At 39.0% G+C, this 23,442-nt stretch overlaps 1 protein-coding gene across 4 annotated transcripts in view; it reads right to left on the bottom strand.

Annotated features, from left to right (window-relative positions):
* Positions 1-23,442, bottom strand: part of LOC128022586 (kinesin-like protein KIF21B) — an 81,903-nt gene that overhangs the window by 6,154 nt on the left and 52,307 nt on the right. The window contains exons 16-34 of one of the 4 annotated variants that reach the window (XM_052610285.1): positions 22,754-22,861; positions 22,367-22,668; positions 19,801-19,951; positions 19,484-19,687; positions 19,285-19,386; positions 18,313-18,478; positions 18,003-18,063; positions 17,867-17,915; positions 17,528-17,727; positions 17,316-17,390; positions 15,544-15,657; positions 11,170-11,208; positions 5,338-5,474; positions 4,681-4,861; positions 4,412-4,576; positions 4,161-4,278; positions 3,107-3,277; positions 1,945-2,144; positions 439-573 (exon numbers count right to left, since the gene is read on the bottom strand). In XM_052610285.1, the coding sequence (XP_052466245.1) occupies positions 474-573; positions 1,945-2,144; positions 3,107-3,277; positions 4,161-4,278; positions 4,412-4,576; positions 4,681-4,861; positions 5,338-5,474; positions 11,170-11,208; positions 15,544-15,657; positions 17,316-17,390; positions 17,528-17,727; positions 17,867-17,915; positions 18,003-18,063; positions 18,313-18,478; positions 19,285-19,386; positions 19,484-19,687; positions 19,801-19,951; positions 22,367-22,668; positions 22,754-22,861 (2,643 nt within the window). In that variant the 3' untranslated portion in view covers positions 439-473. The remainder of the gene's footprint in view (positions 1-438; positions 574-1,944; positions 2,145-3,106; positions 3,278-4,160; positions 4,279-4,411; positions 4,577-4,680; positions 4,862-5,337; positions 5,475-11,169; positions 11,209-15,543; positions 15,658-17,315; positions 17,391-17,527; positions 17,728-17,866; positions 17,916-18,002; positions 18,064-18,312; positions 18,479-19,284; positions 19,387-19,483; positions 19,688-19,800; positions 19,952-22,366; positions 22,669-22,753; positions 22,862-23,442) is intronic. The other 3 variants (XM_052610289.1, XM_052610286.1, XM_052610287.1) reach the window with 3 other exon arrangements.

Raw genomic sequence — 23,442 nt, 5'->3', positions numbered from 1 at the left:
GGAGGGACTTTAAACCTTTATTTTCTCCCCTTTTCCACACATTTATACCAATATTCAGTTGAAATGTTTGCACACTTTTTAAATGCAAACATACAGCTGAGCCTGATTATATCATGTAGCTACAAAATTGCTAAAAACAACATTCTTCTTTAAATATTCAAATGTCACCTTGCAAACCCTGCAACTAGTTTTCCCTCAGAAACAGTTATTTTAGCAGCCTGGTCAGCATTTTGTTTCCAAATAGGCTCAATGCAACTACGCAAGTTGCGAAGTAACCAGCCAATCAGATCGCAGCTTGAGGTTTTGGAAGATTCTTGCCACTTCTGTGTGCTGCAACATGCATCAGATGATCTGAACGGGCTGAAATGACCACTGTTATGTGATAAGTGTGTTTGTTAGAAGAGTTACAGCTAAGGACATCGAGAGAAAGGACAGTACCAGAGGGAACCGGGCAGGAGGTGGTTAGTGGAGGCTCAGGGGAGGCTGGTGGCCCGGCCCTTGATGGCCAGGACCCGACGGGGCAGACAGGGCGTGAGCCCGGGGACATAACTCCACAACTTCACCCGACAGTCACTGTGGTTATGAAGCCCCACAGCACAGAGGGAAGAGATAAGAGCGAGAGAAAGACAGTTGAAAGAACAGGAGAGCCTTGTTAGAGGCACATTAATGAAGAACAGTCAAACAATCCCACAATCCCCGGCCCACCCCAAAATGCACAAAAGTAGGTCTTAAAAACATATTAGTCCGACTGAACTTTTTAAAAGTAGTCTACTGCCTGGAAAAAGACGTCAGAAGAAAGTAAGAGACTGAACAGAGTTGCAGAAACAGACGAGCAAGTCATAACAGACTCATTGAGATGATGACCCATAAATAACTGAATAATAACAAATAACTGCTTATATTATTATTATAGTTAAACCTGTTCTTCTATAGGATGTGAAAATGTTCTTTATGCATGCTTGTTTTCCCAAGGCACCTATGAACTTTTCTTCTAATTTAGAGATGGGAAGTATGACCTGCAAACAGGTTCTTTCATCTTTTCTTTTACGTCATAATGTATTTCCATACATTCATGTGGCAAATACAGCCCATTTATTACCAGTGTTCGATTAAGATGAATTGATGCATTTATTGCATTTTTGCATATCTGCGTGTTCCAGTTGAGTTTTTAACTCCTAGCATAATTTAGATAAATGTTCGTGCCATATAAAGTGTTTACCAACTCCTATAGGCTTTCCCTTGCATATTGAAAATGTCTAACAAAGTAATGTTGCTAATATAACGGTTTTGAAATCCTTGTACACATGCTGATGCACAAACGCAGAAATATATGGCCTTTGTGACTTGTGTCAGAAATATATGGGTCAATGACAAAATAGAGTGTCTAATTAAAAAAAAATCTCATTTCAAACAAGCAAATATACTCGTTGTATTCACCTGGGTTTCATATAGGTTTCATGTTTTATGCAGGCCTTCAATCATTTAGTCTGCTTAATGGTCGCACCTGCAAACTTCTGTTCATCTGCAGTTTTTGATTGCAATGCCCACAACTCCAAATTCAGGCAGCAATCAATGCATAGATCCAAGTCATTAACCAATAGTGTATTGTATTATTATATTGTATTATACTTTGTTTTTGATAAGCCTTTACACTCATATTCAACTCATAACATGGAAGAAAGGATCTGTCGCTACTTCAATATCACTGCAACTTTAAGCGATCCTATATATATACATACATATATACACACACACACACACACACACACACACTAGTAACTGACTCTGTTTATCAGATTGGTCTGAGTCACGAACAAACTGTCCATTTTTCAAATTTGCAAACCTGACCATTAAAGAAAATAAAAATAAATAAAACGATAGAACCAAAATAATTTCCCCATGAATCATGCATCACTAGTAATTTATTACTTCTGATGCACGTACCTGGAGGCGGTAAAGATCTGTTTGGAATTGGTGCAGATGGCATTGATAGGGCTGTCATGGCCCTTAATCTCTCCGATGGGCGTGAAGTTGTCCACGTTCCACACCTTGAGCATCCCCCCCCTGCAGGCGCTGAGGAGCAGGGGCCGCCCGGGAACAAACGCCAGAGCACACACCCAATCCTTGTGTGCGTTTGGGATTTGCTGTGGAGAAACGAGCATCATTCTAGTTTTTAAAACACCCCCGATCTACAAACTGCACCATTTTCGGTGTCAGTCTTATCTGTGTGTTCCACAGTTCAATAGTGTGTGCCTCTAACCCTTACTATAAGCACAACTTAGTAGGAAAGCACCAGTAATAACAAAACTACAAATGAGCTCGACAAACAAGCCAAATTTAAATTGAAAAACTTAATAAAAAGATATATCCTATGAAAGAAATAAGACATTCATGAAGCTCCGAACATTTCTACCAAGTTCTGCTGCTGATCTGGCCAACAGGCCTGTAGGGAAGCAGATGAAAATTATCATAAAAGAGAGCAACCAAAGCACATTATTTTGGCAAATTTACCCAGTTGTGCAATCCAAGATTGCAGGCAAGTAAGTAAAGTGTTTAGATAAACTTGCTGTTAACACATTGCTAACTGCACTGGGATATAAACGTCTTCCTTTTGAGGGAGAGAGGTAGCGTCTGCTGTCAGTCACTTAAAATATAAAGATGTGATCTGATTGAACCCAGATATATGCATTTCATAGAATAATGAAAATAAAGATTTAAGAAGAATTTAAGAAGAATCAAGAATTAAATCAAGAAGTCTTTCACCCTACAACTGACAAACAAACTGGAAATGTTTACAGCTATAAGATCTCCATTCATCATCACACATTGATTTTCCTGGGGATATCTGTGCTTGATTTTGGATTTCAGCATCACAATAATAAAATATACCTGTGGTATTAATAATTCATATTTCCTTGATATGCAGGAGACTCATTTTGTTGAATGCATTTTTACATCATTTTATAATAGTCTTCCATTATTTTTGACTTTTTAGCTCTAGTCGATGTGAACCTTCTTCCCCCATCCACCATGTGACATTATGACATCACACATTAACAAAAGACCAAAAGATGCTTACATGCAGAATTAATCTTCTCACTTTTACCTGAATAAGTTCATGCTGTCCCAGATCCCATTTCTTAATGCCATTGTCACGGGATCCACTGAACAGTACGTCGCCATGTACAGCAAGGCACTCAATCCCATCGTAATGAGGGGGCTCGAAGTTATGAGCTGGTCCGATGTTACCCTGGGTTCCCTCCGCAACATCGAATATCTACATTAAAGGGGTCATGAATTCAGAATGATTTTTGACATATAATGCATACTGTATGCTGCAAATTTCAGAACTAAAACCTCTCTCGTTAGTTCAAAAAAAGATTTGATTGAAACCAAAGCTGCCAAAACAACTTTTTTCTATAGGTTTTTATTATGCATTAGAGATGAATACATTGGCACAAGACTGCAGTATGACTGTTTTGATATGTAAGGACTTATGTGGTCAGACGTTCTGTTTCAAAATCATTTACTTCAAGGGGAAATCAGTAAATAAAGCCATTGAGTCATGTGCACATTAAAAGCATGAAAAACAACAGATATTGGGGTTAAATATATACAGAAAGCGAATAAAGAACGATCCCTTTATAAGCACTGGAGTTGTCGATCACTTAAGTTGAGCGCAGTTCTCCTCTCTCACAAAATCTGCGTAATGAAACTCAAATTTGCATTGTGTCAGCCTTTTTTTTTTTGGTTATGATGAGAACATTGACAAGAGAATGTGAGTCAGCACTGAACAAAACTCCTAGAGAATTCATGCACTTGAAGCTAACTACCATTCCCAGCGCTGTTAAAATGAAACTTTGATAGAGCAAATGTACTGGAAACATAACACTTTACATGATTAGCTGACTGCAAATGCATAAATCACATGCATGATACTTATTTCACATGCAAAGATGTTGCAATTGTTTAAACCATAGTCAAAAACGAGGTAGAAAATGGTAATTTACTTCTAAATTATAACTGCTTTTGATGTAAATATTTTCTTAAATTATAAGCACAACATTGCACTCAATGTCAAATCTGAATCCTAGCTGACTACATGAAGAGAAGAGACCTATATAAAAAAAAAGGAAATAAAGAAAAATGGTTAAATGTACCTTAACGTAATGGTCTTTGGATCCAGTGATCACCTGATCCTTGCCCCCTCCAGAATAACCCACTGTAAGACACATGACTGACCCAGTGTGTCCGGTCAGCTTCCCAGTGGCCTGCATTCTGCACACACACCGAATATAACAGAATATACTCAGTACAGTCATTTCACTTGGTAGGTTTATTAATTCATCAATAAACGACCATCAATAAATGCTAATACCAGTTGCACACGACTTAGGAATGAACTATGCACCTGTTGAGGTCCCATGTGCGGACAGTGTTGCCTGCAGCAGCGTACAGCACAGATCCAGAGGGACTGAGGGCGATCTGGTTGATCTGGAACTCGCCCTGAGCCGTAGTGATAGTGCGATTAGTTGTACTAGCGCAGGCATCGCCTGAGACCACCTGACCCGATGACCTAAAGATGGACGTGTTGAAATGAAATGTAATGTTAAACATAAAACTAGATTCATTCAGATGCTACGGCTAAATGCTAATGTCATACATTGAAAAGACACTCACGTGAACGTCCGGACACACTTGACAGAATCACGAATGTCCCAAACTTTGATATATAAAGTAGAAACTGTGAAGACCAGGCCGGAGTTGCTGCAGTATTTGACCGACACAACGTTGTTAGGATGTCCTCTCAGGGTCACGATTTCCTGTCCAGTCACCAAGTTCCACATCTTGCAGGTGCGATCTGAATTACAGGTATTACATTTTTTTATGACGCTCTACGCCAGTCAAATGCATCCTTCAGCCTCAAGTAACAAGTGCACTTTAGGCAAATTGGCAAAAGGTTAGACCTGCTTAAAATGTTATACACTTTCAATTTAATTAAGTTTAGAAATTAATTTTATCAGTGTATTAAAAGTTAAAATTTGTATTCAATGTCCACAAGGTTGCACAAGACAAAAAAACATAATTTGCTAAATGCAAAAGCGCAAAACATGCAATTAGGTCTAAAGGAATAATAACTGAAGCACTGTGAGTAATATATGAAGCTGCACAAGATTTCTGTTGAGCTGCCCACAGTTACAGCAGTGGGCTGCTGAATAGCTCAATAAAGCATGCTGAAACCGTGACCTCGAAAAAATGTCATTCAAACTGGCTCATGTTTGTGTGTTTATGGGTGTTTATGTTTTCCTCTCAAAGGTTCAGAATGAAAAACTGTACCTTTGGAGCCAGTGAAAAGCAGCTCATCTGTGGCATCCAGGCAAAGCACGGGTTTTGTGTGTCCCTCGGCCATTGCCACACACTGCAGCGGGGCCGTCCTGCCACCCTTCAGCCCACCTGTGGGAGTGATCACACCCCTGCACAAAGACGCATAGCATTTTAAAACACTGTTGTGACGTGGTTAAGTCTCTGAGGTTAGTTAAGCAGGAGGAAAGGAGGATGTTGCAATAAAGCTTTTCTGTGTTCAAATACAAAGTGTGCCATCTGTTTCATGCGGATGGACAAAAAAAGCCTAAAAACTATTTTTCGCATCAATGTGTGGATGAACAACAGATTGAGGGAGAATAGAAAGGAAAACAAATCTAAATGGGAAGAAGGTCTCCTGATATGATCCCAAACCGTTAACCTAATTACAGGTTATTGTCAGGTTTGTGAAGTAAAATTGCCTGGGTCCGATTAGCCTTTAGTAATGGCAGATTTAAAGTGCCCCTATTATGGATTTTTTTAAAATTGCCTTTCATTCAGTGTGTAACAGCTCTAAGTGAATGAAAACATCCTGCAAAGTTTTAAATCTAAAAGTGCACCGTGTATAAAGTTTTAAGAGTCGACTGAATCATTAAAACGAGTTGTTTTTAAAAACGAATCACAAGCAGTTTCATGTTGACACCTACATGAAACATTAGCATAGTGCACGCCCACTTGTTGGTCTTTTCTCCTTGGTCTGAATGAAAATACAAATACATTCTTTGCCAATAGGTGGCGCTTTTGGAACGGTAAAAGTAGCGGTTTCACCAGTAACACTAAAACAAAGCAGCACTGCACTCACAAACACTGCTTTATCAGGCATTAAAGGCATGATGACATGAAAATGAGACCAATCCGACCAATCACAGCAGATTAGTGTCACATAAAGTAGGGGTTTGGAAAAATGAATCGTTAAACGAAACGTTTGGGACTCACTGAGCAAATAGGTAAAAATAAACGCAAATTATAAGACTATTATACGTTTTTTGACATTGCATACATGTAAATTTGTCATTTGAGATTCCGAAAAACGAAATATGAACCTTTCATAACCTATAATAGGGGCATTTTAAAGCTGTAAAGAATGCTGTAGGGTAAGAGACTTCGAGTATGGGCTAAGCTAGTATGTTATGCAGCGCTAAGCTAATGCTTTTCTAACGGTATGCTAAGCAAGTACATGGAGCTTTTAGTTTGCAAGAATTAAACTGGAAAAAAACTATATAAATAACTGCTAACCAGCAGTATTAAATAAACTAAGTATTAAGTATTATAGCAGGCACTGAATAGAGAGGTCAATGGAACTGCTAGATGGACATGATTCAATAGGCAGGCTGCATTGTTCACATCCATTCCTTTGTGAGATCCGGCGGTTGAACCATGCACACTTCAGGACCCCAACCTTCAGCTGCTCTCCCACAAGTTCATTGTCAACATGCTGATATTTCATTTGATTTATCAGACTCCAGCTGCGTTTGACAGGCCTCCTCTCTGTCTTTCTCTCTCCGGACTCCATGGGTCACACAGGATACGGCCATGAAGCAGGCAGACGAACATCAGTGAAAACAATAAAACAGACTCCATATATCGAGCAGGTGCTAATTATGTCCTGTCGTAGTGTACAACTGCCAAGCAGCAGGGGAGCCGATACATGTGACGTTGATGTCACATTGGCTGCAAAGCCAAGCCAAATGCACACTTGAAAGGGAAGCCTGTTCGACTGATGCAAACTGCAGCAAACTCCTCTGTGAGTTGAGAACTTGGGTTCAGAAGCTTAAAATCCGCATTTCAAAGCCGCTCAGTTGGTCACTGCTGACTTTGCAGGGTAGCGCAGAAAGTGGATCTATTTTAAGACAACTTCGATGTCCATATGTTTGGCAGAAGCATGATCGGCTCTCTATCAAAAGGCTGCAACTGACAGAAATGTTAGGCACCTAGGTGCTGTTTTCAGTTTATCCCAGGCAAAAGTAACACATAATTTAACTATGACTAATTCTGACATTTTGAAATGTAAGTACAAGCCAAACCATTTTATGTGTTTGATTAAAAACAATTATGCATGTCAGGATCTCTGGGCACCGGTCTTCATGGGGCCCCCTGCCTCCACCAATGCAGTCCTTAATGCCTAATCTTTATCCTGCATTTAGGGGTCCCTCGTATTAAGAATGCACTCTATGCACCACTTAAGCTGTGTGCACCAAGAGGTTTCTTTGGAGGTCCTTTGCCCCATTGGTTTGCATGGCCCATTATCCAGCCTGAGTTGATATGCACAAGAACAGAAAGTAGATATGACTTGTGCATTGTGCTTCTGATTAACTGAAACTCTCTCACTCAAGCAGCAATGAAAAGAAGGAACCTACCGCTTCTGAGGATGCAGAGCAACGTGGGGCTTTTTAAACTTATTTATATCCTCAGAAATTGCTTAAAAGTCTCTTTGCTGGAGACGGGCAGCACTTCTTCCTCTTGTCAGCCTGTATGTGAGCGCGATGGTCCCAATTAGGAAGCACAGCAGCTCCCAAAAGACACTGCAAATCTCGTTTCCACCAGTATGAACACCGTCAAACCGCCCATCAGTCACTGAAGCCGCAGTCAGACAAAAGCGAGCAAGGAACCGTTGCTCTCAACCATGTTGGAACTCGTGTTATGATGTCACCATTTTGTGGTCTGTCTAATGGCTGACAGGCTTGGCATAACCATCACACGACACCTGTCATGATTGCTCATATCACATCGGAAAGCGGACAATGTTTCGCCTCGGATGGCATCCACTAGCTTTTTCTGTTTTCTCCCAACAATAGTGCAAACAATCTGGTGTGCGATTGAAAACCACAATCTCCACATCCATTGTAACTGCACAACGGAGCCTACTGCAAATGGATGTAACGTTTACTGACAGCTGGCAAGCTGAATTTCTTGTCCGATTTATGATGGACCGCTGCCACGGGCTAAATGAGGGTTTCTATCGCGGGAGAGATGTGCTAAACACACGTTGTTTTGACGGAAGTGGGGATTCGTCTATAAACTGCTCCAGAACTTCAGAAAACAAAAATAAAACTTAAGGTCTCAGGGTCTTGTACTTGAGGGACCAAGACAAGTAAAATGACTTTGGGGTTGATCTCTCGTCTCTCGTCTTGCTTATTTCTGTCTTATTTTCCCCTAGAGCAGGGTGGAGGGTGCATTATGTCCGTCACAACAGTGGGGGTGTTTTCAGCTCAGTACTGACCCCTTCTGGAAATTGGAGAGGTCATTTCTTTGAGTAAACAGGTGGAAGTAATCTGTCAGAAGAAAAACAAAATCAAAGAAAAGTAGGCATTACTTTTCAAAAACTGCCTTTTTTTTGTTGCCAAGAAAGCATTGTAAGTCCAGTTGTGGCTGCCAATTAGCCCACATACATTGGCAACCTGGCAGGGCTAAACAAGCTTTTCCTCCCCTGAAAAAATAATGAGGCTCTTCCTCTTAAAGCTGACAGCGTTCCCGACCAGCCCAGTCTCGGAACGCTCCATCCTGCCGGCCGAGCGAGACAGAAATGAAGCTGGAGTTTGGGATGAAGGGAAATTGGTCTCCTGTGGGCTAGGATCAGCCTCTGTCCAGCTCAGTGCCTGTGAAGTCCTAATGATGGTGGAGCCGTCAAAGTCTCTGTGCAGGCGCAGCCTCACAGAGGTGACAAGAGGATGGCTGATTAAAGAGGAAACTGGGACATCCCAGCTCTTTGTGGACAGATGAAACGCGAGAGGCTGCTGTTGGCACATTTGTGCTCTCTAAAGTGAGAGGAACTCTAGGGAGGTCTGGCGAACAGGAACTGATTGTGATCAAAACCGTATGAGAAGTTTAAACATAAGTGTCTAATAAGTAGTTTATGTGTGTGCGAACTTCAATCAATGAATACTAACTTCCAAACTATGATAAAGCATTTAACTGAAGCAGTGATTTTTCGTTTCCTTTATTGTCCACCAGGAGAAACCGTTCACAGTTGGGAGTTGGTAATAGTGATGTTTGCTTTAGCAAGCTTCAAAAATGAGCACCACATAATTTCTCCACACCATGCAACTTAATTTTTTGCTCATTTGATCCGACAAAACTAGAAAAGAGTTAAGAGTTACTAATGAAAAAGCTTGCAATTTGATTCCCTACTTAGTGTCAATCAAACAAACTCAATACAGGTGCAGTGCCATGCTGCGCTATGAACATTACCACCATAAACAAAAAATAAGTCTATAAACACAGCCAGAAACTCGACATGCAAGCCCTGCAGTACGAAAAACGCATGAAAAATTAAACACTCCATTTCACACAAGTGCAAAAACCAAAACGTTACAACAATTGACAACAGCAAACTTGGAAGAAAAAATAGAAATTATGTTCTAAAACCAAACTTACATGCAAAACATAACCAATGAGTAGTGAGCTCACGGTTCTGGACCCTTCCACTGGGTTGAAAGCAAAGAAATCAGAAGCTCGGAGAAAAACATGAAAGGGGAAGTGGAGATGGGGGGGGGTATCCTGTTGCCTCTTCAAGTCTACTCCTTATAGAAGACGAGCATGAGGAGGTCAGGAGATGGAGTTTCTGTGCTTTTCATGGATACAGGGGGAGTTGTTCTGAATGAACCTTATCTGAACATTCCCATGGAGGGATTTAGAGCAGACCTCAGAGAAAAGAAGCCTTCCCCACTGACTCATTCAGCTTTACGCTGATCAAAGAGAGTGCTGATCTAAAAAAATAAAATAAAATACTGCCCGGTTACACTGGCTTAAGATAAGACAATTTAGCCGAAATACTAAGACATCATATTGTGAAGTTTATCATCATGCGGTTTTGTTTCATTCGGGGATAGTTTATCACTGCTTGCTCACTTGGTGAACAAGTTAAGCCAGCTGCCTGTGATTCCTCCCTTAAACAGATTTGTCTCTCAAAGGAAATTTGGGACTGAGCTGTTCCAAGCACTCCATGTTCCATCATAGAGCCATTAGCTTCTAATGGTATAACGAGAACAACTCGAAAGAAATGAGAAAAAATGCAATTGTGCTGTCAGGATAATGGGGTACAGAGAAATCACAGTGTCACTATATTGGATTTTCTGGGATTCTATACAACAGAGACCAGAGAAAACTTGCAAGAAAAAAAAAAGAATTAGATCACTGGTGGTTCAAAGGACAAAAAGACAAAACTTGTTAAACAGGTTAACAGATTCGGTCTGCATCTAACTAGCCAATTTTCCAGCTGATTTTCATTTATAAGTTTCATTTGCATAGTTGCTAAGGAATAAAAAGACAGGGTGTCTCTCAGCGGTTGGGTGTTAACCCTGAGTTTATGGCCTGGCTGACTCAAAACAACTTCTGGACTGCCTGAAAATATTGTTTGGTTGGGAGTCACACTTGGGAGTGACTACTCAAGATCTTCTCTGTCAGATCTGGTTATTTCCATAATTTGTGTCAGGGAATCAGAGAAAAATATTAAAGGCTGTTGGCAAAAGGCATTGAGATTTGCCGGTAGGTGTGACACTGCAGACCGAAATCGTTTAGAGTTGGCTAATGGGACAGCACCTTTTGATGCTAGTTCACAGCTGTTGCATGAGTCAAATAAGGTTTTTAATAGGGCCTTCCCAACAGCTTGGCAGCTTCCTCTGAACCTTCAAGATTGTTCCAGCAATTAAAATATGTCTGTTGATAAGGTTCATTCAATTCTCAGTTCACGGTACAGGATGCAAATGGAAAGGGTACATGCATGCTCACGCCATGACCACACCCGGTGGGGGCGTGGCCAGGCGGGGCAACCAGGCGACACGAAACAGAATGACAGACAGAGATCTCTACCTGAGCACCTCCGAGAGAGAGGAGTCGCTGTCATCCGACCTATAGGGCAGAACAGCAGTTGGGTTAGGGGAAGGTGGGAAGAGTCAGTAGAAGACAGATAGGGAGGGGGAGGAGCCTTCCAGGAAGCAGGCGGGAGCAGGGGGCAGGGCTGGACCAAAGGGGAGGAGTTAGCAGGAAGATTATGCAGAATTCATTGGGTGAGGTTACTGGTATAAGACACAATGTTAACAGAAAGAGCCCATATTGGCAAGCCTCACAGTGATTTATTCCCAGAGCTTGTGTTGTTGTAATTCACTCAGTTATTTGAGCGGTTTTATTTGAGAGTCTCATGACCAATAAAAAAGGCCAGCGTTTTAGTGAGATGTATTATCGACACAATTGTTTTATTTGTGCAGCAATTGAAACACTATAGCGCTCTAAGCTCTCACTATCCACAGACACAATATCAAGTAGATGAGATTCAAAGCCGCACATGATAATCATCACTCGCACGTTATACTAAGTGCATTCATTTGAATTTGGATGATTTTTGATGTGCAGACAATGAAATATGAATGATATACAAACAGAAATAGTTTAGAAAATATTTTGTTGTTAAAACTAAAATTAGTATATTGAAAAACCTGAAACCAGGGTATGACATCGTTTTAAGCTCTATCATCAATATCTATGAGTTGCAATCGATTATTAAGGAAATGTATGTTTGTCAAAAACAAAAATTAATAGTAATGCATTTATAAGACATTGCTTTGGAATAGATGCTAAAAAACACAACAGTATACACATAAAACTTAAATATTATGTGATTTATGACATGACTAAAGTGACAAACTCTCGAAACACGTCTGCGCAGATTTACATCCAATTTTTTAACTCCAGTCATGACCATTTAAAAGCCCATGCTACACTTAAAATAATACAAATAAACTACACTATCATTCAAAAGTTTAGGTTCCGTAAGATTTACTTTTAAAAATTAATACCTTTATACAGCATACTTTTATGAATATACAGCAGACACATTAAACAGATACATTAAACTGATCAAAATTGACAGAACACACATTTTTAAAGGGGGGGTGAAATGCTATTTCATGCATACTGAGTTTTTTACACTGTTAAAGAGTTGGATTCCCATGCTAAACATGGACAAAGTTTCAAAAATTAAGTTGTACGTTTGAAGGAGTATTTCTGTTCCAAAAAGTTTTTTTTTCGAGTATGGCTCTGTGTGACGTTACATGGAGCGGAATTTCCTTATATGGGTCCTGAGGACACTTCTGCCAGAAGAGCGCGCGCTCCCGTATAGCAGAGCACTGAGAGGCTGAGCACAGCCTGATCAGAGCGAGAGCGTCACGAAATGTCACAAAAGGAGTGTGTTTTTGGTTGCCAGGGCAAGACAACCCTGCACAGATTACCAAAAGAGACCAGTGGATGGAGTTTATTTTTACAGAGCATCAATGGAGTTGTGCAAGTGTTTGTGTTTGTTCCCTGCATTTCAAAGATGCTTGTTTTACAAACAAAGCCCAGTTTGACGCCGGATTTGCACATCGTTTTTTCTTAAGGATAATGCAATCCCAACGAAAAAGGGTCACGATCGTGTGTTGGAACCGCATGCGGTGAGTAAAACTGCTTCAAATATCTCTGTGTTGTTAACTTAGCTATCAGCGCGTAAGCACATCAAGTAAACAACATGCGATGTTGTCATCAAACTGCACTTTCCACATGTACAGCTTAAAAAAAAAAAAAAAAAAAAAAAGACGACAAAGTGGAACTTAGTCATTTTCCAAACCCACTAAGCAAATATTTATTCAGTTTAAGTACATACCACATAGAGACGTCGTTGCTGAGGCTGCTTTTGTTAAATTTCAGCCTCTGGATCTGATTCTGGATCATAAATATACGCTGAATCTGACTGTTTGTTTTGGTTTGTTTTGTCCTCACGTAATGTCACAGCTTCCAAACGCTCTCAACGCAAAAATCTACTCACGCTCGTGATTCTTTAGCTCCGCCCACACGTCACGCCTACAGACTATCTTTCTCTTATGAATATAATAAAACCAAATACTTTTTGGAGTTATGAAGGATGCAGTACTACTCTATAGGCACTCAAGATTAACAGGATATTGAGTGAAAACAAGCATTTCACCCCCCCCCCCCCCTAATGTTACAAAAGATTTATATTTCAAATAAATAATGTTCTTTTGAAAGTTCTATTCCTCTAAAAAAAAAAAAAAAATTTTAACAAACATTTTAAGCAGCACAATAATAAGTGTCTCATATAACAATGATTTCTGAAGGATCATGTGGCACTGAATACTAGAGTAATGATGCTGAAAATTCATAAAAAATATTGTATTGTATATATTGCATTTCCAAATATTACCATTTTACTTGGTAATATTTGTTGAGCATAAGAGACTTTATTTTTTTTTTTTTAATCTTACAGAGCCCAAACTTCTAGTATATATGCCTTTAAGACAAATGTACTGTACAGATGTGACAGTTTCAAATGGAAACACTAATTTCACATCAAACTTCATATTACCAAATCTCACGGGGTGTCCATGCTTTAAACAGACTCGGTTTATCAGAGCAAGACTGGGTACAACTGCAGAATAATGGGCCACATGATTTTAAGAGCTTCCTCTTTCTGAACAGGAACAAATTCATGTGACAAGATCCCGGCCCCAGCGATGAGCATCAACCCTGCTAAACACCTTCCAATTGCATTTCTACGTGAGCCGCTGGTCAATGAAGTCAGAGTCAAAAGAAAAACAATATGAACCAGTCCCTTAGAGTGCATCTGATTGGATGAAATCTAAATGAAGTGTCAAGCATTATCGCAACGTTAAGATACAGAATCAGTCAGACGTAAAGAAACTTACCACATGCTTATTTGAGAAACAGATTAATGAGAGTGTGACCAATTGACAGGACACTTTGGTTCGCTGACACCAACGCTGATTTGAATGTTGATGAAGGTCTATTAATACTGGATTGCATGAATGTCTAGCGTCTGCTGTCCGGGTTTGTTATTCTATTCTAACCGAAGCAACAACTTAAAGGATGTCAGGATTCCAATCCAATCAAGTCAGTCCCTCCCATTACAGTCAGTAATCAAGTGGAGAAGTGTCTCGTGGGCTAAAATAATTAAGATCACACTTCAGCTTATAGACTGAGACGAGCGCACTGACTGTGACTGACACACACATTAATAGGTGAGATTATTCATGTAAAAGTGCGTCAGAATACATTAGTTCGATACAAAAAGAATTGGTAAAGCGTTTTATTAGCACTGCATGATATTAAGTTAATTCCCATACAACGGCTATTATAGACAGAAATGTTATCTTTAACTTGTGTGCCAATGCATGTAACTAGGGTGTTGTGATGTGATTGCTAGGATGTGGTTATACAATTACTAGACCAAGTCAAAGAAAAGCCTGTGATATTCTGGTCCATACCATATTTCAGGTCCATGCTCAAAAAGAGCAACAGGTAGTTAACAGGATAACATAATTTTAGGATTCTTCACCCATTTCAAGTCTATACGTCAGGGGTTTGTCCGAATCCCTAATTCTAAGTATGAGCTACAGTAATAGTCATGCTCGCCCTAGCAAACGGCGTTAATTACGGTGATTTAACCCGGAACACAAAATTACTGTGCTAAAGGAGGTTGTATGACTACGAACAGGACACCAAGCCAAACGCTGTAAACAAACTTCAGTATGATGCGGCCTGGGAGAAATTACATTAAGATAAATCCCCAGTCTGCTGCCATTCGTGCCCTACCACCCCCCCACCCCCCCACACACACACAGAGAATGCAATATTCAAGGGGGTGAAGAAATAATGCGATAAATCCCTGACAGGCACATCAAATGACCAATTTAGATCTCTATGGCAATATCAGACACTGCTGATTCAATTATGGAAGAAATGTGCAAACAAAACCCATCTTCAGAGGGTGGAATAATTGGTTATCCTACCCTAATGTGCGCACTTGTGGTGTTATAATGGGAATTCACAGGAGTCAAAGAACTGATAGTAGCTTCTGCTGTCAGCTTTGAGTTATATTGAGCAATTAGAGATCGATACTGCCTGCGGCACACGCAGGGTTAATGCTGAGGAACCGAACTAGTGGATTAAAATACTGTAATGAAGCACTCGAAGTAACCTGGCAGAGAGCAAAGCCATTCACTTATAGCTAAAGGAGGAAAAACTAGCTTGGTGGAAAAGGAAAACCTGGAGAACATGTGGGCTGGTGTAAAATCCCATGCTCAGATACGACGAGGAGTTACACCCTACAGGGAAATCAGCCTCGGATGATTATAAAGAGTTCATGCCGTCGCTGTGTGTTTGTGTGCCACTCACTTGTCGAGCGCTGAGCCCTGACTCTGGTTGCTTGTCAGGCGGGAAAAGACGTTACGGTCATTGCGTGATCGGAGAGGAGGGGAAGAAGGAGGAGTGTAGCCTACGTCTGGACTTCTGACATTAAAAGAATAAGAAAAACACAGACACACACACACACAGAGAGAGAAAACAACATGTCTGATTAAAGGAAAGAGTATAACAGTATGCTGAAACGTAATATTTCTGATAGTAATAACATATCGATAGTGAAGCTGGTACACACTTCACCTTTAATAACAAAACAAAAAAGTACAATGAAAATAACAACAACAAAATAAGTAAACACTACAACCATAACAAATTTAAAATTAGATATTTATATTAACTAAATAGACACATACTGTATATAACTATATAATAACAATAATAATCTTTAAATCTATCAAGGGACCATCTTCGTACATTTTCATTTATAAAGGAAAATGTATACTATTACTAGTTTTTAAATAATTAAATAATTATTAAATACAAAATTTAAATAATTGGCCTTTACATTGTGGTTATACTAAATGTCTAAGGAAATAATTAAAACATGTCTGGAATAAGAATATCTTTGCTCTTAGATATATACCGTATTTTCCGGACTATAAGTCGAAATTTTTTTCATAGTTGGCCTGCGACTTACAGTCAGGTGCGACTTATTTATAAAAATTAATTTGACATGAACCGAGAGAAATGAACCAAGAGAAAACATTACCGTCTCCAGCCGCCAGATGGCGCTCTAAGATGCTCAGTGCTCCTGTAGTCTAAACTGAAAACATAGAGCGCCCTCTCGCGGCTGTAGACGGTAATGTTTTCTCTTGGTTCTTGGTTCTAAATAAATCCGACTTATAGTCCAGTGCAATTTATATATGTTTTTTTCCTCGTCATGACGTATTTTTGGACTGATGCGACTTATACTCAGGTGCAACTTATAGTCCGAAAAATATGGTAAACGTGAAGGTCATCGATTAATCGCAAAAATACGGTAAACGTGAAGGTCATCGATTAATCGCATCCAAAATAGAAGATTTGTTTACAAAATGTATGTGTGTGTACTGTGAATATTTGTATATTTGCATGTATATTATGTTTATATATTAAATATATTTATATACAATATAAATTATGTGAATATAAATATATACATGTAAATATTTTCAAAATATATACTCTATTTGTGTGTGTGTGTTATATATCTATATCTATCTATCTATATATATATATATATATATATATATATATATATATATATATATATATACATATAATAAACATACACAGTATACACACTTCTACTTTGAATATGATTAATCGATGCCCAACACTAGTATTTTTATTACTTCATTTTTTCATTAATAGTATAATAATTGATTTGTTTTTTTGTTTTTGTTTTTTTTTGCTGGCCAAATCATGTATTAGAGAAAAACGTTTATTTCATAATGAGATTTTCCCTCATTTTAAATGTATATTCTTCAATGAAAGAATAGATTTTTGTATAATTTTTAAAACAAAAGATCAATAGGATTAACAATGCAGATTTAATTTCACAGCCTTTTTTGATCATATTTACCAAGAGTGCCAACAATTAAATTAAAATGAGTTAGTGTGTTTAGTATTAGTTTTGCGGTTTCTCTCCAGTCTTTAGAAAGCAAAATGAATTTTATTTATTAACTGTTGCTCTGAAATTTCCCCTAGCATCTAACCTTGCAATCTAAAAGCATTAATTGTCAGATTTCTGGTGATGAAGTTACCTATATGGCTGGCCTCGTTCGTATGACTGCCTCATTGTTAAGGGAGACGTGTCAGATCCTCTGGACAGCCTTGGGCTGAAACATCAGCATAGAAACTGTGTTACATTCAAAACAACTGAATAACTGCTTTATCCAGACAGAATCCCAAATTCTGATTACACCTTGCCCCTTAAGAACTGAATGACATTTATTCCAGTATGAGCTCCACTCACAAAGTGTGTCCTCTGACAGGCAGGCTGATGGTTCGAGACACCAGCTCTCTGGAGTAGGGCTCTTTGAGGACCAGGCCGTTCTCGTGGATCTCTGATAGAGACGCCAGGGACTTAGTGATGTTCTTGGAGCTGAGGTCCAGAATCGGGCCCAAATACTCAGCTGACACCGCCTTCATTTGTGCAGAGAGCCGAGGCTCAACCTTTGAGAGAAAACACAGTAAATAATCCTAAATACTACACTGCCACCTGCTGGTTATAACAGACATGAAGTGCTGCTTTCCAAAGAACATACAGTAGTAATGTCTTACAATAAATCTAAGTCACAAAGCTTGAGTTTACCTTCATCTTAAAGTCATCTTGACTCGCTGACAACTTCATTTGGTGAAAACTGTAGCAGGGAGTTGAGCGGTTTAAGATTTGATAGATTATTTCATGATCATCATGTGTGAATGTACTGTAAAAAATATATTCGTACCCGCCCTCCGACGCCTGGCTAAACTCAGACACATCCTCATCTGTGCTTGCATAGCCATTCTCTGAGGAACATATGGCACAAAATGACAAATTAATACCATGATTGCAAAAGCACAGAATGGATTTGGAACTGTTTGAATACAGTAAAACAGGAAATAAAAAAACCTCCTTTCTATAATACTACAGTGTCAGCTGCACATATAAATATACACATACATACTATATATGCAGAGAAATACATACATATACACAAAATATACACACACATTTATAAACATACATTGAAACATTAGTATAAAGTGATTATTCACCTTGCTGGGCATTGTGGATTAGAGCTTGTAACTCAGGGATACACTCCGCCTTTTCCCTTAGAGCATCAAGAATCATGTGATTTTGGGAAGAGCCAATCACATCCGTCTGTCGCAGCTGACCCTCCAGCAGGCGAATTTGAGCCTCTTTTTGAGCAACTTGCAACCCCTATATACATACACAAATATTTTTTTAATTAAGTCTCTTTTTGCTCACCAAGATCAATCTAGATTTATTTGATTACAAATAGAAAAAAACCCAGTAATATTGAGAAATATCATTACAATATAAAAAACTTTTTTAAATCTATTTCAAATCATAATTCATCCCAGTGACTGAAAAACTGAATTTCCAGCAGCCTTTACTTGAGTCCTCGGTGTAGCATGATCCTTCAGAAATCATTCTATTATGAAACATTTGTTGTTGTTATTATCTACGTTGAAAACAGCTTTATGTGGAAACCGTGATACAACTTTTCAAGATTCTTTGATGAATATAAAGATCAGCATATATTTGAAATCTAAATATTTTGTAACATTATAAATACCTTCACTAGGCGTGTTTCCATTACAAACTTGTGAAAAACGTTTGCGATTTTTTTATAAATTACGATAAAGTATTGCGAAATTACAGCATTTCCACTAACCAATGACTTTTTACTTGCGCCATGTGACCTGTAATGCAAAAAAAACGTTTGCATTGCAGTTTTGCTAATTATTCCTAAAATTGCATGAAAAAGCACCTCATGCGAGCTTAAAATTTTTTTTGCGATATATGGGCATTTTTGCTAAATTGACGATTTTCCATTAGACGTATTTTCAATTAGATATTTCAATTTGTGCAATTTGAAGAGTAATGGAAACGCAATTACGGTCACTTTTAAACTACTCACCCTCAAACAATCCTATTTACTCTGCATGACCCTAAATCACAACAACAAAACAATTTTGTTGGATTTGTCTGCCCGGACTTGCCTTGTCAATAGAGGCCTTGAGGAAGTAGTCCAGGAGAGCGCGAGCTTCGGCCAGCGAGCAGGAGCTGATGACCACTGAGGTGTCCACTGAGTCCAGCTCATCCTAAAGAAGACAAAACACTTATGTTAATAGTGGTGACCTATGATTTGCAAACGGCATGCATTCATCTACATATGCAGTGAGAGAGCGGTCACTGTACCTTGGTCTCCTCGATCTGTACGATGGTGGCCTGGCAGTCTGACAGACTGTCGCTGATGTAGTCGATGTTGGCATTGAGCACATCAATCTCCTCGTTCATCTCCTGAAGGAGCCTCTCCTCCTCATCCTCTCTGAAGCCCTCGTTCAGTAACTTCTCTCTCTTGCGCAACAGCGCCTCCTGCTGCACGGACAGCTCCTCACGTTTCTGGAAGTGTCATTGAGACATTATTTGATCGAGTTAAAAATGCACAGGGTTTCAGGAAGACCACTAATGCACTGTAATATGTAGAATACAAGAAAAAGAAATGCTCAAATCACCTTAATGAGGCGATCCATATCAGCTTCCACATTAGTGATGGTCATTCTCTGCATCACAATATCCATGATCCTCCTCTCCAGAGACTGCCACTTCTGACGGGCTGTCTTTGAAAAACTTGTGCTTGTACTCTTTCGCTGGAACGTTTTTCTGCTACAAATACAGATATATACAGATACAGTAAAGACATTTGTGTTACAAAAGATTTCTATTTTTAAATAAATGTTCTTCAGAACTTTATATTCAAATAATTTAAGATCAAAGAAAAAGAATCCAAAAACATTCACTGATAATAATAATAATAATAATAATAATAATGACATTTTCTTGAGCAAAATCAGCATATTAGGATGATTTCTTAAGGTTACTGTGACTCTTTGCATCACAGGAATAAATTACATTTTAAAACTTTTAAATTTTTAAATTTTAAACTGTAATTATACAAACCCAATTCCAAAAAAGATGGGACACTGTACAAATTGTGAGTAATAAAGGAATGGAATAATTTACAAATCTCATAAACTTATATTTTATTGCCAATAGAATATAGATAATAAATCAAATGTTGAAAGTCAGACATTTTTAAATGTCATTCCAAATATTTGCTCATTTTGGATTTAATGAGAGCTACACATTCCAAAAAAGTTGGGACAGGTGGCAATAAGAGGCTGGAAAAGTTAAATGTACATATAAGGAACAGCTGGAAGACCAATTTGAAACTTATTAGGTCAATTGGGAACATGATTGGGTATAAAAAGAGCCTCTCAGAGTGGCAGTGTCTCTCAGAAGTCAAGATGGGCAGAGGATCACCAATTCCCCCAATGCTGCAGCGAAAAATAGTGGAGCAATATCAGAAAGGCAAAGAGTTTGAAGTTATCATCATTTACAGTACATAATATCATCCAAAGATTCAGAGAATCTGGAACAATCTCTGTGCGTAAGGGTCAAAGCTGGAAAACCATACTGGATGCCCGTGAACTTCTGGGCCTTTGACGGCACTGCATCACTTTAGCCCCTTTCACACTGCACGTCGGACCCGGCATATTGCCGGAACATTGCTGGGTCGCCTTCTGTGTGAAAGCAACCATGTCCCTGGATTGATTCCGGCATTAAACCCAGGTCGGGGACCTAGTAACATTGCTGGGTTCAACCCGGGACGAGCGCTGTGTAAACAAAAGCCAGATCTAATGGCGTGTCAAAGTGATGACGCACGTTATCGCGCGACTCTTTTACCGCTGTTTTGAAGAAAGATCAACTGAAAAAAAAATATGTGCAAACTGTAATGAAGCAGAGATCAGTTAGTTCCTCACTTTCCGCGCTGACACTGAGATCGTTTGCTTGCTTCAGTGAAAGTATAACGTGCCTAGCGTTTTCGACTCGTACATCACACGTCACGCGCTGATGTCACATGTCGTTACAGGATCTTTACGGGTTGTGTGTGAAAGCACGCACATATACCGGGTCATCACTGGCAGTGTGAAAGTGCAAAATCTAGTGACCTGGGAACAATTGCCGGAACACTTTACCCGTGTATTTGCCGGAATGGTAGTGTGAAAGGGGCTATAAAGGAATGCTACTGTAATGGAAATCACAACATGGGCTCAGGAATACTTCCAGAAAACATTGTCGGTGAACACAATCCACCGTGCCATTCACCGCTGCTGGCTAAAACTCTATAGGTCACAAAAGAAGCCATATCTAAACATGATCCAGAAGCGCAGACCTTTCCTCTGGGCCAAGGATCATTTAAAATGGACTGTGGCAAAGTGGAAAACTGTTCTGTGGTCGGATGAATCACAATTTGAAGTTCTTTATGGAAAACTGAGGCGCCATGTCATCCGGACTAAAGAGGACAAGGACAACCCAAGTTGTTATCTGCGCTCAGTTCAGAAGCCTGCATCTCTGATGGTATGTGGTTGCATGAGTCTGGAAAGGCACCATCAATGCTGAAAGGTAAATCCAAGTTCTAGAACAACATATGCTCTCATCCAGACGTTGTCTCTTTCAGGGAAGACCTTGCATTTTCCATCATGACAATGCCAGACCACATACTGCATCAATTACAACATCATGTGCGTAGAAGAAGGATTCGGGTACTGAAATGGCCAGCCTACAGTCCAGATCTTTCACCCATAGAAAACATTTGTCACATCATAAAGAGGAAGATGTGACAAAGGAGACCTAAGACAGTTGAGCAACTAGAAGTCTGTATTGGGACAAGAATGGGACAACATTATAACTAGACTGTTATAAAAAGAAGAGGGGATGCCACACAGTGGTAAACATGGCCTTGTCCTAAATTTTTTGAGATGTGTTGATGCCATGAAATTTAAAATCAACTTATGTTCCCCTTAAAATGATACATTTTCTCACTTTAAACATTTGATATGTCATCTATGTTGTATTCTGAATAAAATATTGAAATTTGAAACTTCCGCATCATTGCATTCTGTTCACAATTTGTACAGTGTCCCAACTTTTCTGGAATCAGGTTTGTATTTCCCAATATTATCGTTTCCTTCGAAAGCATTGATCGAGTTGATTGACTGCTGTATCTAATAATCTGACCTGGCCAGGTTTGCTCGTGTCCCCTGGCTCTCGTTCTCTCCCAGGTATCCATTCAGTTTGGTATTCCACTGGCGTATGATGCTGGACACCGAGCGAGTGGATTCGTGTTCGGAGGAGGTTGTTGTGGAAGCGGTGGACAGCTCTGCTAAGGAGTCCAAAGTGGTGAGTCTGCGGGCCACACGTCCGGCCACACGCTCCGACATGGGCTTGGCCAGCCGCCTCAGCGCTGTCACTTCCTGTGTCTTCCTCCGCAGCACGATCTCCTGCCGGTGCTTCTGAGTCTCCAGAGCTCGGATCTGATACTAACAGACAGCGTGAGTAAATAATACTTTATACTCCATGGTACACAACTGGAAGGACTCATTCTGAACTGTTCATCAGTCAAACCTCTTGTCGTCGCTGCTCTTTCTTCAGTTGTGCGATTTCTCTGTTCCTCTTGGCGTCGATTATCCTCCTCTTCTGCTGCTCCTCCTTCATCTGCTTCATTAGCGCCACCTAGAGATGGGATGACCAACAGACACTGTGAGAAACAACTAGATGCAGTGTCAGTAAAAAAAATTATAGTAATAATAAAAAAACATTGACCCCCAAACCAGTGTTATTTTGGTCTCATTGAGACAATTTTTTTAAATAATATTTTGAATCAGCAATTAAAGTTTAGATTTTCCATTCTCATTTTATTTTAAAGTTTTTGTGATTGTATTGTGTAGGCATTATATATATATATATATATATATATATATATATATATATATATATATATATATATATATATATATATATATATACACATATATATATATATATATATATATATATATATATATATATACACACACACACACAATTTTCATTTCAGCTTTAACTTTAGTCATTTTGGTACATCAAGCTAAACTAAATTAAAATGAACAATGTTGCAACTAGCTTAAATATATATATATATATATATATATATATATATATATATATATATATATTTTTTTTTTTTTTTTTTTTTTTTTTCAATTAAGGTTTATTTAATTTATCTTTAAATGAATTTTTATTTTTATTATTATTATTATTTCACTTTTAAAAAA

The sequence above is a fragment of the Carassius gibelio genome, chromosome A11 (assembly GCF_023724105.1).
Source record: "Carassius gibelio isolate Cgi1373 ecotype wild population from Czech Republic chromosome A11, carGib1.2-hapl.c, whole genome shotgun sequence".
Classification (NCBI taxonomy): Eukaryota; Metazoa; Chordata; class Actinopteri; order Cypriniformes; family Cyprinidae; genus Carassius; species Carassius gibelio.
Note: the sequence above shows the minus strand (reverse complement) of the source record. Positions and strands in the feature narration are given on the sequence as shown.